The sequence below is a fragment of the Oryctolagus cuniculus genome, chromosome 8, assembly GCF_964237555.1.
Source record: "Oryctolagus cuniculus chromosome 8, mOryCun1.1, whole genome shotgun sequence".
In the NCBI taxonomy this organism is placed as follows: Eukaryota; Metazoa; Chordata; class Mammalia; order Lagomorpha; family Leporidae; genus Oryctolagus; species Oryctolagus cuniculus.
Window position 1 is genome coordinate 9,774,874 of NC_091439.1, and position 16,920 is coordinate 9,791,793.

The 16,920-nt window shown below is 42.4% G+C and overlaps 1 protein-coding gene across 7 annotated transcripts in view; it reads left to right on the top strand.

The window, feature by feature from the left end:
* Positions 1–16,920, top strand: part of MND1 (meiotic nuclear divisions 1) — an 88,801-nt gene that overhangs the window by 46,876 nt on the left and 25,005 nt on the right. For all 7 annotated transcript variants that reach the window (XR_011378211.1, XR_007909342.2, XR_011378210.1 and 4 more), the window contains exon 5: positions 12,456–12,530. Coding sequence is in view for 4 of the 7 variants with exons in the window: in XM_008267299.4 (XP_008265521.2) it covers positions 12,456–12,530 (75 nt within the window). In the remaining 3 variants the exon portion in view is untranslated. The remainder of the gene's footprint in view (positions 1–12,455; positions 12,531–16,920) is intronic.

Sequence of the window (16,920 nt, forward strand, 5' to 3'; positions counted from 1 at the left end):
GTGCTCCATACGTGTGGCATGGGCCCAGGCATTTGAGCTGTCGTCTACTGCCTTCCAGGTGCTTTAGCAGTAGTAGTAGTAGTAGAGTACCTGAGACGCCAACCTGCAGTCCTCTATGGATGTGGGCACTCCAAGTGCAGCTTAACCCACCATACCCAATGCCTGGCCCAGCATTAAACTAAATTCTGTTGTGAACTAAATTCTGTGCTTTTGTTATGTAGATTTATTTATTTATTTTAAAGGCAGAGTTAGAGGAGAAACAAAGAGGCCCAAACACTTGAGCCATCTTCTGCTTTTCCCAGGCACTTAGCAGGGAGCTGGACTGGAAGTAGAGCACCCAGGACATGAAGCAATGTCCATATAGAATGCCTGCATCACAGGCTGCGGCTTAACCTGCTAAATCACAACACCAACCACCCAGTTTCTTTCTTTCCTGTTTCGTTTTTTAATTTTTATTAATGTAAAGAGGACAGATTTCATGTGTCTCAGCCCTCCTCCTTCCTTCTTTTTTCTTTAATTTTTACAAAGATAATTTTAATCCATTCTAGTCACAGGCTTAATTCACCTTTAATCATAATATTCAATACATAAAAAGTAGGGAAACCACAGTTCCACAGGAGTGTAAACAAGGGCTAAAAACAACAATCAAATCTCAAGATCTGTTTCATTCCTATACATTTATTTTATTTGAAAGGTCAGTTACAGAGAAGAAGAGAGAGTGATTGAGAGCGCACTGCCATCCGCTGGTTCCCTCCCCAAATGACCACAACAGGTAGGGCTGGGCCAGGCTGAAGCCAGGAGCTTCATCTGGGTCTCCCACTTGGGTGGCAGGGCCCAAGCACTATCTTCTACTGCTTTTCCCAGGCACATTAGCCGGGAGCTGGATTAGAAGTGGAGCAGCCGGGACTTGAACCAGCGTCCATATGAGATGCCAGCACTGCAGGCAACAGTTTAACCCAGCATGCCACAGTGTAGGCCCTGATACTTATCTTTTTGAGAATGGCTTATTTCACTAAGCATAATGATTTCAAGTTGTATATATTTTGTTGCAAAATACAGGATTTCATTCTTTTTAATGGTTGAGTGGTATTCTGTAGTGTTTATGTACCACATTTTCTTTATCCAGTCATCGGTTGATAGACATTGGGCTATTGTGAATTGAGCTGCAATAAACAGGGGGGTATAGAAGACTCTTTCATATGCTGGTTTCATTTCCTTTGGGAGTGGGATGGATGGGTCAAATGATCTGTTTTTAGATTTCTAAAGAATCTGCATACTTTCTTCCATAATGGTTGTTGTAGTTTACATTCTCACCAACAGTGTATTGGGGTATGTTTTATTGATTTTGATTTTTTGAATGATAGTCATTCTAACTGGCATGAGGTAAAATCTCATTGTAGGCCGGCGCAGTGGCTCACTAGGCTAATCCTCCGCCTTGCGGCGCTGGCACACCGGGTTCTAGTCCCAGTTGGGGTGCCAGATTCTGTCCCGGTTGCCCCTCTTCCAGGCCAGCCCTCTGCTGTGGCCAGGGAGTGCAGTGGAGGATGACCCAAGTACTTGGGCCCTGCACACCATGGGAGACCAGGAGAAGTACCTGGCTCCTGCCATTGGATCAGCGCAGTGCACTGGCCATTGTGGGGTGAACCAATGGCAAAGGAAGACCTTTCTCTCTGTCTCTCTCTCTCACTGTCCACTCTGCCTGTCAAAACAAAACAAAACAAAACAAAAACGAAAACAAAACACAACAACAAACTTCATTGCCTCATTGTAGTTTTGACTTGCATTTCCCTGATATCAGTGATCCTGAGCATTTTTTCACATGTCAATTGGTCATTTGAATTTCATCCTTTGAAAAATGCCTGTATATATCTCCTTTGCCCATTTCTTAACTGAATTGTTTTGTTGTGATTGAGTTTCTTGAGCTCTTTTATAGCCTGGGTATTAATCCTGTATCAGTTGCATGGTTTGCAAATATTTTCTCCCATTCTGTATGTTGCCTCTTTGCTTTGTTGAGCACAGAATATTCTTAGCTTGATGTATTTTTGCTTTTGTTGCCTGTGCATATGGGGTCTTTACCAAGAATTCTTTGCCTAAGCCAGTGTCTTCCAGAGTTTCTCATGTTTTCCTCTAATAATTTGATGAAATCAGGTCATAGATATAGATCCTTGATCCATTTTGAGTTGATTTTTGTATAAAGTGTAAGGTAGTGAGTGGTCTTGTTTCATACTGCTGCCCACGGAGATCAAAATTTTCTCAGCACCACTTGTTGAAGAAACTCATTTCTCCAGGATTAATTTTAGCTCATTTGTCAAAGTTGTTTGTAGATATGTGGATTAATTTCTGGAGTTTTATTCTGTTCCATTGGTCTACGTGTCTATTTTTGTGCCAATACCAGGCTTTTTTTTTTTTTTTTAGATTTATTTATTTATTTGAAAGGCAGAGTTACAGAGGGGCAGAGAGAGACAAAGGTCTTCCAACCTCTGGTTCACCCCCCAAAATGGCCACAACGGCCAGAGCTGTGCCAATCCAAAGCCAGGAGCCAAGAGCCTCCTTCAGGTCTCCCACATGGATGCAGGGGCCCAAGGACTTGGACCATCTTCTATTGCTCTCCTAGGCCACAGCAGAGAGCTGGATTGGAAGTGGAGCAGCCGGGACTATAATTGGCGCCCATGTGGGATGCCAGCACTGCAGATGCTGGCTCTAGCCACTATGCCAGGGTGCTGGCCCCAGGCTGTTTGGGTTATAACTGCCCTGTAGTATATCTTGAAATCTGGTATTGTGATGCTTCAGGCTTTGTTTTTGTTGTTTAAAGTGCTTTAGTTATTTGGGGTTCTCTTGTATTTCCATATGAATTTTACCATCATTTTTTCTAGGTCTGAGGAGAATGTCATTGGTATTTTGATTGGGATTACATTGAATCTGTAAATTGCTTTCAGTAGTATGAACATTCTGATGATATTTATTTTTCCAATCCATGAATATGGAAGATTCTTCTATTTTTTTGTGTCTTCTATTTCTTTCTTTACTGTTTTGTAAGTTCCATTGTAGAGATCTTTCACATCTTTGGTTAAATTTAATTAAAAGAGTTTTTGGAGCTATTTTGAATGGGACTGATCTTACAAGTTCTTTCTCAGCCTTGGTGTTGTTGGTGTTTATAAAGGCAGTTGGTTTTTTTTTAAGATGTGATTTTATATCTGCAACTTTACTCTTTTATAAGTTCCAATAGTCTTTTAGTGGAGTCTTTTGGTTCCACTATATATAGGCTCATGTCATCTGCAAACAAGGATAATTTGACTCTCTCCTTTCAATTTGTATTCTTTTGATTTCTTTTTTTTACCAAATGGCTTTGGGTAAAACTTCCAGAACTACACTGAATAGCAGTGGTGATAGTGATTTTTTTTTTTTAAGATTTTATTTTATTTATTTGAGATGTAGGGTTACCGACAGCAAGAGAGAGAAAGAAAGGTCTTCCTCCCGTTGGTTCACTCCCCAAATGGCCACAATAGCCAGAGCTGCACGGATCTGAAGCCAGGAGCCAGGTGCTTCCCCTCTGTCTCCCATGTGGGTACAGGGGCCCAGGCACTTGGGCTATCTTCTGCTGCTTTCCCAGGCCACAGCAGAGAGCTGGATTGGAAGAGGAGCAGCTGGAGCTAGAACCATCACCCATATGGGATGCCAGTGCTTGCAGGTGCAGGATTAACCTACTGCACCACAGCGCTGGCCCCAATAGTGATTGTTATCTGGTTTCAGATCTTAATGGAAATGCTTCCAGCTTTTCCTCTTTCAATATGATGCTGGCTGTGTGTTTGTCACATATTGCCTTGATGGTGTTGAGGAATGTTCTGTCTGTACCCAAGATGCTTAAGGTTTTCTTCATGAAAGGATGTTGTGTTTCATCAAATGCTTTCTCTGCATTTATTGAGATAATCATATGGCTTTTATTCGTCAGTTTGTTAATGTTACATATCCCATTTATTGATTTGCATATGTTGAACCATCCCTGCATACCAGGGAAGACATATCACACTTGGTCCATGTGACTGATCATTCTGATATGTTGTTGGATTTGATTAGCTAGTTGAGGAATTTTGCATCTGTGTTTTTCAGGGATATTGGTCTATAGTTCTCTTTCCTTGTTGTATCTTTTTCTGATTTTGTAAGTGAGGTGATTCTAGCCTTTTCAGAAGGAGTTTGGGAGGATTCTCTCCCTTTCAGTTGTTTTGAATAGTTTGAGAAGATTTGGAAGTAGTTCTTTAAAGGTTTGGTATTGAAACCACCAGTCCTGGGCTTTTCTTTGTTGGGAGGCTATGTATTACTGATTCAATCTCCATCTTGGTTATTGGTCTCTTTAGGTTTTCTGTGTCTTCATGACTCAATTTTTGTAGATTGTATGTTATTAAGTTCCCATGTGTTTGCATATTTTCTAGAGTTTCTTAAGTTGTTAATTTCTGGCTTTATTCCACTGTGGTCAGAAAAGATACGTGGTATGAATTCATTGTTTTTTAATTTATTGAGACTTGCTTTCTGCCCTAGCATGTGATCTATCCTAGAGAAAGTTCCCATGCTCTAGTGAACAAAGACTGTGTATTCTAAAGTTGTGGGATGAGATGTTCTTTAGGTGTCAATTAACTCCATTTGCTCCATAGTGTAGATTAGCTCTAGATTTGTTGATTTTTCTGTCTAGTTGATTTGTCCATAGATGAAAATGGGGTGTTGAAATCCCTCATTATTATTGTATTGGGGCCTATGTCTCCCTTTTTTAGATCCGTTAACATTTGTTTTAAATAGTCAGGAACCCTGACATTGGGTGCATATACATTAATTACAGTCACATATTTCTGTTGAATTTATCCATTAATCATTCCATAATGCCCTTCATTGTCTTTCAACAGTTTTTGTGGTAAAGTCTATTTTGTCTGATATTAGGATGACTACACCTGCTCATTTTTCCTTTCTGTTAGCATGGGCTATCTTTTCCCATTATTAATTGGAGAATTTAGGCCATTTACATTCAAGGTTATTATTATTAAGATTTATTTAATTATTTGAAAGGCAGAGTTACAAAGAAGCAGAGGCAGAGAGAGAGGAGTTTTCCATCCATTGGTTTGCTCCCCAGATGCCCAAAATAGCTGGAGCTGAGCCGATCCAAAGCTAGGAGCCAGAAGCTTCTTCTAAGTCTCTCATATGGGTGCAGGAGCCCAAGGACTTGGGCCATCTTCTACTGCTTTCCCAGGCCATAGCAGAGAGCTGGATGAGAAGTGGAGTAACTGGGACTCAATGCGGCACCCATATGGGATACTGACACTGTAGACAGTGGCTCTACCCACTACACCACCGCACCCCAGCACCAGCCCCTCAAGGTTATTATTGATAAGTAACAATTTGGTCCTGCCATTTTTCCATAGTATTCCTATTGTTTGCTTTGGATTTCCTTTGTATTTTTACTAGGAGATTTTTTGCCTTCACCTTATTTCATAATGGTAACTATCTTTCTCTGTTTCTGTGTGTAGCACATGCTCAAGTATCATTTCTAAGGCTGGATGAGTGGCGACAGATTTTTTTCAATTTCTGTTTGTTTTGAAAGGTCTTTATTTCAACTTCATTTATAAATAAGAGCTTTATTGGGCATGACATTCTGGGTTGACAGTTTTTTGGGTTTTTTTTGTTTTTTTTTGTTTGTTTGTTTTTTCCTTTTAGGACTTGGACTGTCTCTCTTAATTTTCTTCTAGTCTGCAGGGTTTCTAATGAGAAATCAGCTGTTAGTCTAATTGGAGATCCTCTGAAGGTAATCTGGTGTTTTTCTTGTACACATTTTGTAACCTTTCCCTTATGTTTTACTATGGAGAGTTTGTCTATATATAATGTGTCGTGATGAAGATGTTTTCTGATCTTGTCTGTTAGGAATTCTTTGTGGTTACTGTGCTTGGATGTCTCTGTGTTTCTTAATACTAGGGAAGTTTTCTGCTGTTTTTCATTGAATAGACCTTCTAATCCATTCTGTTTCCATACCTTCAGGAGCTTCTAAGATGGTGGTGTCCGTAAATCTCAAGCACTATCTTCAGTTTTTCTTTTTTCCTCCTTCCTTTTTTGTGTTCTAGCTCAGATAATTTTTTCTTCCATGTCACTGAGTCTATTGGTAACACATTGCACTGTATTTTCTACTTGACATTTGAATTCTTCATTTCTAATATTTCAGTTTGATTGCTGTTCAGTATCCGTCTACCAGCAGAATTTCTTATCCATGTCATGTATGGATTTATCTCATGAATTTGTTTGTTTTTCAGTCACATTATGATCATTCTTTTGAATCCCTTTGCAGGCATTTCATCAGTCTCTTCGTCTTAACATTCTAATACTGAAATATTGCTATGTTCCTTTTGGGGAGTCATTGTTCATATTTAATATTGTAATCTTGTTCATATTTCATGTTTCCTATATTTTTTAAAAAAAGATTTTGCTTATTTATTTGAAAGGTAGAGTTAGAGGGAGAGACAGAGGGAGTGAGATCTTCCATCTGCTGGATCACTCCCCAAATGACCACAGGAGCCAGAGCTGGACCATTCCAAAGCCAGGAGCCAGGAGTGTCATCCAGGTCTCACATGTGGGTGGCAGGGGTCCAAGTACTTGGGCCATCTTCTGCTGCTTTCCCAGGTGCATTAGCAGGGAGCTGAAATAGAAGTGGAACAGCTGGGACTCCAACCAGCATCCATATGTGATACCAGCACCACAGGCAGCAGCCCAACTTGCTATGATACAGTGCCTGCCCCTGTTTCTTATATTTCTATGTTTATTTTTAGGCATTTGTGAAAATACTTGTTGGTTGTCTCCTCTGATGGCTTTTATCTTTGAAATACATCTCTGTGACTTAGTGGAGTGTCTGCTCCTTCAGTGGATAGCCAGAGGTGTGTGCTGTGTGGGTTCAGGGAGCTGAGTCAGTGCTCAAGGGGGGAGCAAGAGTCCAGGGTGAACCCAAGTTGGACGTGATAGATTTCCCCTGTTAGCTGCAGTGGATAGAGAATGATTGCATTGGCTGGTGTGATTATAGCCTCACCTCCTCTCTGCCAAGGAAGTCAATACGACAGTGACTATATACCCCACCCACGCTGGCTCATTCACCACACAAAGGATCTGCGTGGTCTTCAGTGTGAGCCCAGAACCCTCTGCAGTGATGCATCCCTGGTGGCCAGGGAGCTCTGAGCCTCTGAAACCAGACACAGTGATTTCTCAGGGACCCAGCTACACCCCATGCCCAATTGTGCATACAGAATTCTACCAGTCATAGCATGTGAGACTCCCACAGTCGCAGGGGGCTCAGGATCACTCTTAGCCCTGGAGCCTGTCTTGTCCCAGGAGAGAGCTAAGATGTTTCCAGAGCCAGCTGCCTGTCAGTGCTGCACGTTGGCAGTTTGTGTCTGGGCCCTCGTGATTAGAGTGAGGTTAGAGGAGTGCCTCACAGGCCTAAGTGGATGCACTGCCCCCTGCCAAGCCTCCAGGCTAGACTCAAAGACAGTGGGCGGCACAGATTTATCCCTCCGATAAAATCCTCTGTAGCGCACAAGTGTACCACAACAGTTTCTGCTGGCCTTATTGAGATGGCACTTCCTCCCTGCCAGTCGGTGGGTACCCTTGTCGGGGGGTGGGAAAAGGCAGTGTGCTCTCCCTTCATGTTGTTAGGTGGGCACCCTGCCCCTGGCTAGTGCTCCAGACCAAACTCAGAGTCAGTGTGAGTGATCTCAGGTGATCTCACCAGTGGTGTCGGCTGCCGCAGACGCCTCTCACTTTGCTCCAAGAAGATGCTGTCTCCTCCAGCCACCATCTACGGGAGTCACCGGTGGTGTTCCCACTTGGCTCTTGTGTATTTGTCCTGTCCCGTTCTGCTCCATGGCACCTCTTCTTTCTGTAGAATTTCCGCTGCAAATTTCTCTCCATCTCTCCCCTGGGAATGCAGTTACTCTGCTTTTCTTGTTATCTTCCATGGTCAGAATCAGCTCTTTCCCCATTTCAGACACCGTGGATCATTGCTAGTTAACTTCTGAAGTGGCACAGCTATCCTTGGGAGGCAGCAGGTGACGGTTTAAGTACTTGGGTCCCTCCTGCCCACCTTTGGTTTCTTTTAATTAGTGAACAAATACTAAATTTACCCAATTGTTAGCTATTTTCTAAATGCTTATAACCCAGTTGTTAGGAAGATATGGATTATTTTTTAGGAAGGCTATTACTGAATCAAATGCATCTAAAATTTCTAACTCGTTTGTTGTAGAAGATATGGTAGATATGTAGAAGATATGGTAGGCCTTGTTTAGGTGTAGGCCTAGCCACATGCTAATGAGTATTCCGTATCTATACTCTTTTTGTGTTGTTATTAATCTATTTCTACATCTCATTTATCTGCATTCTAAGCTGAGTAAAATGCTTAAGCTGATCATTTTTTAAAAAGTTGTCTATTTGTTGGACAGAGATACACAGAGACAGATAGAATGAGAGCTCCTTTCCTCTGTCTCACTTCTTAAATGCCTGCAATGACTGAGGCTGGGCCAGGTCCAGAGTAGGGGACTAGGAATATAGTCAAGGTTTCTCACGTGGGTGGTGGGAACCCAGTAGTTGAGCCATCACTGCTGCCTCCCAGGACCTGCATTGGCAAGAGCTGGGCATTAAACCAAGCACTGCAGGATGGGATGCAGACATCTTACTTTCTAAGCTAAATACCTACTCTCTGATCGTTTTTAAGGTATGTAATGCATACCTCAACAGTCTAACAGACTTTTTTCCTAAGAACTTAGTATGTGAGGTATGTAATACCTCATAAGATATTTAGGAATAAAATGATACTTTGATTACTGACTGTTAGCAAAACAAGTCACAATACTCTAAGGCCATAAGAAACAGTCGTGGATATTTTGAAAAGACTAGTCAGAAGTCAAATGATATTTGAAGAGGTAATTTAAATAAAACATAACTAGTTTTAAATTTTCAAATACAATTTTTTTTTTTTTTTTTTTTTTTGACAGGCAGAGTAGACAGTGAGAGAGACAGAGAGATAGGTCTTCCTTTGCTGTTGGTTCACCCTCCAATGGCTGCAGCGGCCGGCGCACCTTGCTGATCCGAAGGCAGGAGCCAGGTGCTTCTCCTGGTCTCCCATGGGGTGCAGGGCCCAAGCACTTGGGCCGTCCTCCACTGCACTCCCGGGCCACAGCAGAGAGCTGGCCTGGAAGAGGGGAAACTGGGACAGAATCCAGTGCCCCAACCGGGACTAGAACCTGGTGTGCCAGCTCCACAAGGCAGAATATTAGCCTATTGAGCCTCGGCACCAGCCTTCAAATACAGTTTCTTTTTTTCTTTCTTTCTTTTTTTTTTTTTTTACTAATTTTTTTTAACTTTTATTTAATGAATACAAATTTCCAAAGTACAGCTTATGGATTACAATGGCTTTCCCCCCGCCTAACTTCCCTCCCACCCGCAACCCTCCCCTTTCCCGCTCTCTCTCCCCTTCCATTCACATCAAGATTCATTTTCGATTCTCTTTGTATACAGAAGATCAGTTTAGTATATATTAAGTAAAGATTTCAACAGTTTGTGCCCACATAGAAACACAAAGTGAAAAATACTGTTTGAGTACTAGTTATAGCATTAAATCACACTGTACAGCACATTAAGGACAGAGATCCTACATGAGGAGTAAGTGCACAGTGACTCCTGTTGTTGACTTAACCAATTGACACTCTTGTTTATGGCACCAGTAATCACCCTAGGCTCTTGTCATGAGTTGCCAAGCCTATGGAAGCCTTTTGAGTTCACAGACTCTGATCATATTTAGACAAGGTCATAGTCAAAGTGTAAGTTCTCTCCTCCCTTCAGAGAAAGGTACCTCCTTCTTTGATGACCTGTTCTTTCCATTGGGATCTCACTCGTGGAAATCTTTTTTTTATTTAGGTGATTCTTTTTTGTTTTTTTTTGTGGTTTTTTGTTTTGTTTTGTTTGTTTGTTTTTTTGTTTGTTTGTTTGTTTTTTGTGACAGAGCATCTTGGCTTTCCATGGCTGAAATACTCTCATGGGCTTTTCAGCCAGATCCGAATGCCTTTAGGGCTGATTCTGAGGCCAGAGTGCTGTTTAGGACATCTGCCATTCTATGAATCTGGTGTGTATCCTGCTTCCTATGTTGGATCGTTCTCTCCCTTTTTTATTCTATAGGTTAGTGTTTTCAGACACTAGTCTTGTTTATGTGATCCTTTTGACTCTTAGTCCTATCATTATGATAAATTGTGAACAGAAATTGATCACTTGGACTAGTGAGATGGCATTGGTACATGCCACCTTGATGGAATTGAATTGGAATCCCCTGGCACGTTTCTAGCTCTACCGTTTGGGGCAAGTCAGCTTGAGCATGTCCCAAATTGTACATCTCTTCCCTCTCTTATTCCCACTCTTATATTTAACAGGGATCATTTTTTCAGTTAAGTATCAACACTTAAGAATAGCTATGTATGAATTACAGAATTCAACCAATAGTATTAAGTAGAGCAAACAAAAAAAAAATACTAGGAGGGATAAGGTATTAAGTTGTTCATCAACAGTCAGGGCAAGGACTGATCAAGTCACCGTTTCTCATAGTATCCATTTCACTTCAACAGGTTTCCTTTATGGTGCACAGTTAGTTGTCACCGATCAGGGAGAACATATGATATTTGTCCCTTTGGGACTGGCTTATTTCACTCAGCATGATGTTTTCCAGATTCCTCCATTTTGTTGCAAATGACCGGATTTTCATTGTTTTTTACTGCTGTATAGTATTCTGTAGAGTACATATCCCATAATTTCTTTATCCAGTCTACTGTTGATGGGCATTTAGGTTGATTGCAGGTCTTAGCTATTGTGAATTGAGATGCAATAAACATTAATGTGCAGACCGCTTTTTTGTTTGCCAATTTAATTTCCTTTGGGTAAATTCCAAGGAGTGGGATGGATGGGTTGAATGGTAGGGTTATATTCAGGTTTCTGAGGAATCTCCAGACTGACTTCCATAGTAGATTTACCAGTTTACATTCCCACCAACAGTGGATTAGTGTCCCTTTTTCCCTTCATCCTCACCAGCATCTGTTGTTGGTAGATTTCTGAATGTGAGCCATTCTCACCAGGGTGAGGTGAAACCTCATTGTGGTTTTGATTTGCATTTCCCTGATTGCTAGTGACCTTGAACATTTTTTCATGTGTCTGTTGGCCATTTGGATTTCCTCTTTTGAAAAATGTCTATTGAGGTCCTTGGCCCATCTCTTAAGTGGGTTGTTAGTTTTGTTGTTGTGGAGTTTCTTGATCTCTTTGTAGATTCTGGTTATTAATCCTTTATCTGTAGCATAGTTTGCAAATATTTTTTCCCATTCTGTTGGTTGCCTCTTTACTCATCTGTTTCTTTTGCAGTACAGAAACTTCTCAATTTGATGCAATCCCAATAGTTGATTTTGGCTTTGACTGACTGTGCCTCGAGGGTCTTTTCCAGGAAGTCTTTGCCGGTGCCAATATCTTGCAGGGTTTCTCCAATGTTCTCTAATAATTTGATGGTGTCGGGTTGTAGATTTAGGTCTTTAATCCATGCTGAGTGGATTTTTGTGTAAGGTGTAAGGTGGGGTCTTGCTTCATGCTTCTGCACGTGGAGATCCAGTTTTCCCAGCACAACTTATTGAATAGACTGTCCTTGCTCCAGGAATTGGTTTTAGATCCTTGATCAAATATAAGTTGGCTGTAGATGTTTGGGTTGATTTCTGGTGTTTCTATTCTGTTCCATTGGTCTATCCATCTGTTTCTGTACAATACAATTTTTTTTTTTTTTTGGACAGGCAGAGTGGACAGTGAGAGAGAGAGAGACAGAGAGAAAGGTCTCCCTTTGCCGTTGGTTCACCCTCCAATGGCCGCCGCGGCCGGCGCACCGCGCTGCCAATGGCAGGAGCCAGGTACTTCTCCTGGTCTCCCATGGGGTGCAGGACCCAAATACTTGGGCTATCCTCCACTGCACTCCCTGGCCACAGCAGAGAGCTGGCCTGGAAGAGGGGCAACCGGGACAGAATCCGGTGCCCCGACCGGGACTAGAACCCGGTGTGCTGGCGCCGCAAGGCAGAGGATTAGCCTAGTGAGCCGCGGCGCCGGCCTATACAATACAATTTCTAGCTAGATAGACCTCAAGTTATTTTGGGTGGGGAACTGGTTAATTGGAAACTATGTGGAAAAAACTGAGGGCATAATACTCATTTTTATTCAGGAAATAAGAACACATCTTTTATACTTTTTTCACTCTTCCCCACTGTTTCTTTAGTCCTTTATTTTTTTCAAAATAGAGTTTAGTTCCAGTGTAGTTTGACTATTTTTGACATTGACATGAGCCAAAAATATATTTTATTTTATCTTCATAAACTATGTGTCAATAAAGTTTATCTTATCAAATCATTTATTTGTTTTTGATTTTCTAGTTGTCTGAGGGAAACCAAAAGTATGCAAACCTACAGAAAAATATTGAGAAAGCTAAAATTGGCCGACATGAGACGGTAAGTTTGTGTTTGTTAATTCTTTAATAATGGCAAGTTTTTATTTTTCTTTAAGATTTATTCTTATTTATTTGAAAGACAGAGTTACACAGAGAAGTAGGGACAGGTCTTCTATCCACTGGTTCACTCCCCAAATGGCTGCAACAGCCTTAGCTGGGCCGATCTGAAGCCAGGAGCTTCTTCCAGGTCTCCCACATGGATGAAGGGGCCCAAGGACTTGGGCTGTCCTCTGCTACTTTCCCAGCTGCATTATCAGGGAGCTGGATTGGAAATGGAGCAGCTAGGACTTGAACTGGCGCCCATATGGGATGCCAGTGCTGCAGGCCAGGGCTTTAAACCACTGTGCCATAGTGCCGGCTCTGATAATGGCACTTTAAGTACAAGAGTTAGGACACCAGACTCTATGTGAGGTGGATGCCATTCCTAACAGAAGAGGAGATGATCACAACAAAGAACGTGAATGTTTGACCTGGTAGGATCCACGGAAAGTGGACCAGACTTACTACCACAGTTCTTGCCCCCTTTTTTTTTTTTTTTTTAAAAGCATTTATTTTAAAGTCACAGTTACACAGAGAGAAAAGAGGCAGAGAGAGAGAGAGGTCTTCCATCCGCTGGTTCACTCCCCAGTTGGCTGCAATGGCTGGAACTGCACTGATCCAAAGCCAGGAGCCAAGGGCCAGGAGCCTCCTCCAGGTCTCCCACAGCAGTTCAGGAGCCCAAGGAATTGGACCATCTTCCACTGCTTTCTCATGCCACAGCAGAGAACCGGATTGGAAGTAGAGCAGCTGGGACTTGAACCAGCGCCCATATGGGATGTTGGCAATGCAGGCGGCAGCCCCACCCACTGTGCCACAGTGCCGGCCCCACCCACTATGCCACAGTGCCAGCCCCACCCAGTTATTGCTTTATAAAGCCATATTAGCATAGAATACAAGTCCTGGAGCCAGACTGCCCGGGTTTGAGTCTTCCACATTCTCTGCTCTTGGTTGTAAGATGGGGATAATACAGTCTACCTCACTGAGTTATTGTGTGGATTAAGCTGCTTAATATTTGCAAAGCACTTAAGAGGACCTAGTACATGGCAAGGCCTGCATAGATATTTACAACACTTTTTATAGAGGTTTTCACTTTCTCTAGTTCATTGCAGAACAAAGTGAAAACTAGCAACGTGGTATCCTTGTAGGCTGGTGATATTTTTAAACTATTTAAATGAATATTGACCTACTTCATAAGTAGTTTCTCTAAAGTATTATGTTAAAGGCTTTTTAAAGATGCTTTACTGTCTAGTGTCATCATTATCTCAGGAATGGATATATGACTAAAAAATATTGAAGAGCAACATGAACTACTAAGCACTTCATGTGTGCCTCTGTTTGTATCACTTAACTGTGAAAGGAGGGGACTGGAAAACTTTCTCATGTAGACAGGATTATATCACAGATTTATGGTAGCTTTATGCTTTCATACTTGATTGACATACATTCTTTTAAGTGAACTGTGTGCAAAACTGGGAACTAGGCTGGCGCCACGGCTCACTAGGCTAATCCTCTGCCTGTGGCACCAGCACCCCGGGTTCTAGTCCCGGTTGCTCCTCTTCCAGTCCAGCTCTCTGCTGCGGCCTGGGAAGGCAGTGGAGGATGGCCTAAGTGCTTGGGCCCTGCACCCGCATGGAAGACCAAGAGGAAGCACCTGGCTCCTGGCTTTGGATCTGCACAGCACGCCGGCCGTAGCGGCCATTTGTGGGGTGAACCAATGGCAGGACGACATTTCTCTCTGTCTCTCTAACTGTCTAACTCTGTCAAAAACAAAATAACAAAAAACTAGGAACTGGAGAATGATCATTTTTAAAGAATATTCAAGACAAGGTTAGTTTGGGGCATTACCTGAATCTGTTATGTTATTTCTTCAATTAGCAGTCGTGATTACCACTTCTTTAATTAATCCTCATTTTTTCTATGAATGACACTGGAAATAATTTATAAAAGCATCGTCAGTTATGGTGGCATACTCAGGGCCCAGAAGTTGCCAGCCAGTCTACTGTTAGTCCATTAGAACCAGTACAATTTGGAGGATTTGGGGGGAACTCCACCAGCAAATCTAGTTGGTACCTGTACCTATCAGAAGAGTATAGTCATTCAGAAAGGTTACTGAGAAAGACAATTCCTGAGCTTACCAGGAATTTTTGGAAGTACCAAGCCCCTATGGACTAGCTATCTATGCTGCTTGGTGAAGAAGTAAGTAGCTAGCATGTTTATTTTGCTAAGAGCCAGGAAAGTACTATTGAAATGCAGTTCATATATTCACTGAGCCCTGCCAGACAGTCTAAGAAGGCCTCCTCTATTGCTGTCTTCTTTTTACATTTGAGGAACTAGACACATAGACAAGTTCAATAGTTTGGCAAAGATCACAGCGCTAGTGACCGTCTGAGACAAATCCAGTTTAGTGTCTGGAGAGCCATCATTGTGTTCACTCAGATGTGCACCACTCTGCTTCTCTTGTTTTCATCATTCTCCCTACTTTTTTTTTTCTTTTTTTTTAAACTTTTATTTAATGAATATAAATTTCCAAAGTACGGCTTATGGATTACAATGGCTTCCCCCCAATAACGTCCCTCCCCTTTCCCACTCCCTCTCCCCTTCCATTCACATCAAGATTCATTTTCGATTCTCTTTATATACAGAAGATCAGTTTAGCATACATTAAGTAAAGATTTCAACAGTTTGCTCCCACACAGAAACATAAAGTGAAAAATACTGTTTGAGTACTAGTTATAGCATTAAATCTCAATGTACAGCACACTAAGGACAAAGATCCTACATGAGGAGTAAGTGCACAGTGACTCCTGTTGTTGACTTAACCAATTGACACTCTTGTTTATGGCCTCAGTAATCACCCTAGGCTCTTGTCATGAGCTGCCCCCTGAGTTCACTGACTCTGATCATATTTAGACAAGGCCATGGTCAAAGTGGAAGTTCTCTCCTCCCTTCAGAGAAAGGTACCTCCTTCTTTGATGACCCATTCTTTCCACTGGGATCTCACTCGCAGAGATCTTTCATTTAGGTTTTTTTTTTTTTCCCCCAGAGTGTCTTGGCTTTCCATGCCTGAAATAGTCTCATCATTCTCCCTACTTTTTTTCGTTTTTTTTTTTTTTTTAAGAGTTATTTATTATTTATCGGAAAGCCATAGTTACAGAGAGAGAGAGAAAGGTCTTCCATTCTCTGCTTCACTTCCAAATACCTACAATGGCTATAGCTGGGCCAGGCTGAAGCCAGGAGCCTGCAACGCCATCTAGGTTTCGCATGTGGACCATCTCCCACTGCTTCTCCAGGTGTATCAGCAGGGAGCTGGATCAGAAGTAGAGCAGCCAGTAGTCAGTAGTCAAACCAGTACTCATATGGGATGCCAGCTTCTCAGGTGATAGCAGAACCCACCCAGCCCTTGTTTTTCCTTTTGAAGCATGTATAATATGGGTGAGGATGACAGGGCTTTAACCCGCTACACCACAGTGCCAGCCCCGATCATTTTTTTTTTTTTTAAAGATTTATTTATTTAGAGCCGGTGCCGTGGCTCAATAGGCTAATCCTCCACCTTGCGGCGCCGGCACACCGGGTTCTAGTCCCGGTTGGGGCGCCGGATTCTGTCCCAGTTGCCCCTCTTCCAGGCCAGCTCTCTGCTATGGCCAGGGAGTGCAGTGGAGGATGGCCCAGGTGCTTGGGCCCTGCACCCCATGGGAGACCAGGAAAAGCACCTGGCTCCTGGCTCCTGCCATCGGATCAGCGCGGTGTGCCGGCTGCAGCGGCGGCCATTGGAGGGTGAACCAGCGGCAAAGGAAGACCTTTCTCTCTGTCTCTCTCTCTCACTGTCCACTCTGCCTGTCAAAAATTAAAAAATATATATATATATTTATTTATTTGGAAGAGTTACAGAGAGAGAGAGAGACAGAGATTTTCCATGTGCTGGTTTACTCCTCAGATGGCCACAATGGCCAGAGCTGGGCCAGGGCAAAGCCTAGAGCATCATCCAGGTCTCCTATGTGAGTGGCCAAGCTCATTAACAGGGAGCTGGATCAGAAGTGGAGCAGCTAGGACATGAGCTAGCAGCCTTATAGGATGCTGACTTTGCAGGCTGCAGCTTAACCCACTGCAGGAAAAAGCCAGCCCCCTCCCCATCCCCATTTTTCCTTCTGGAGCATGTGTAATATGGATGAGGATGACAAATAATTATCATCTTGTATTCTAGTCTTTTTAAAAGATTATTTATTTGAAAAGCAAAGAGTGGCAGCATGTGAAAGAGAGAAAGAACGAGACAGACACCTAAACATCCACAGGTTCACTCCCCAAATCCACAACTGGGCCAGTCCAAAGTCAGGAGCCAGGAATTCTCCTGTTCT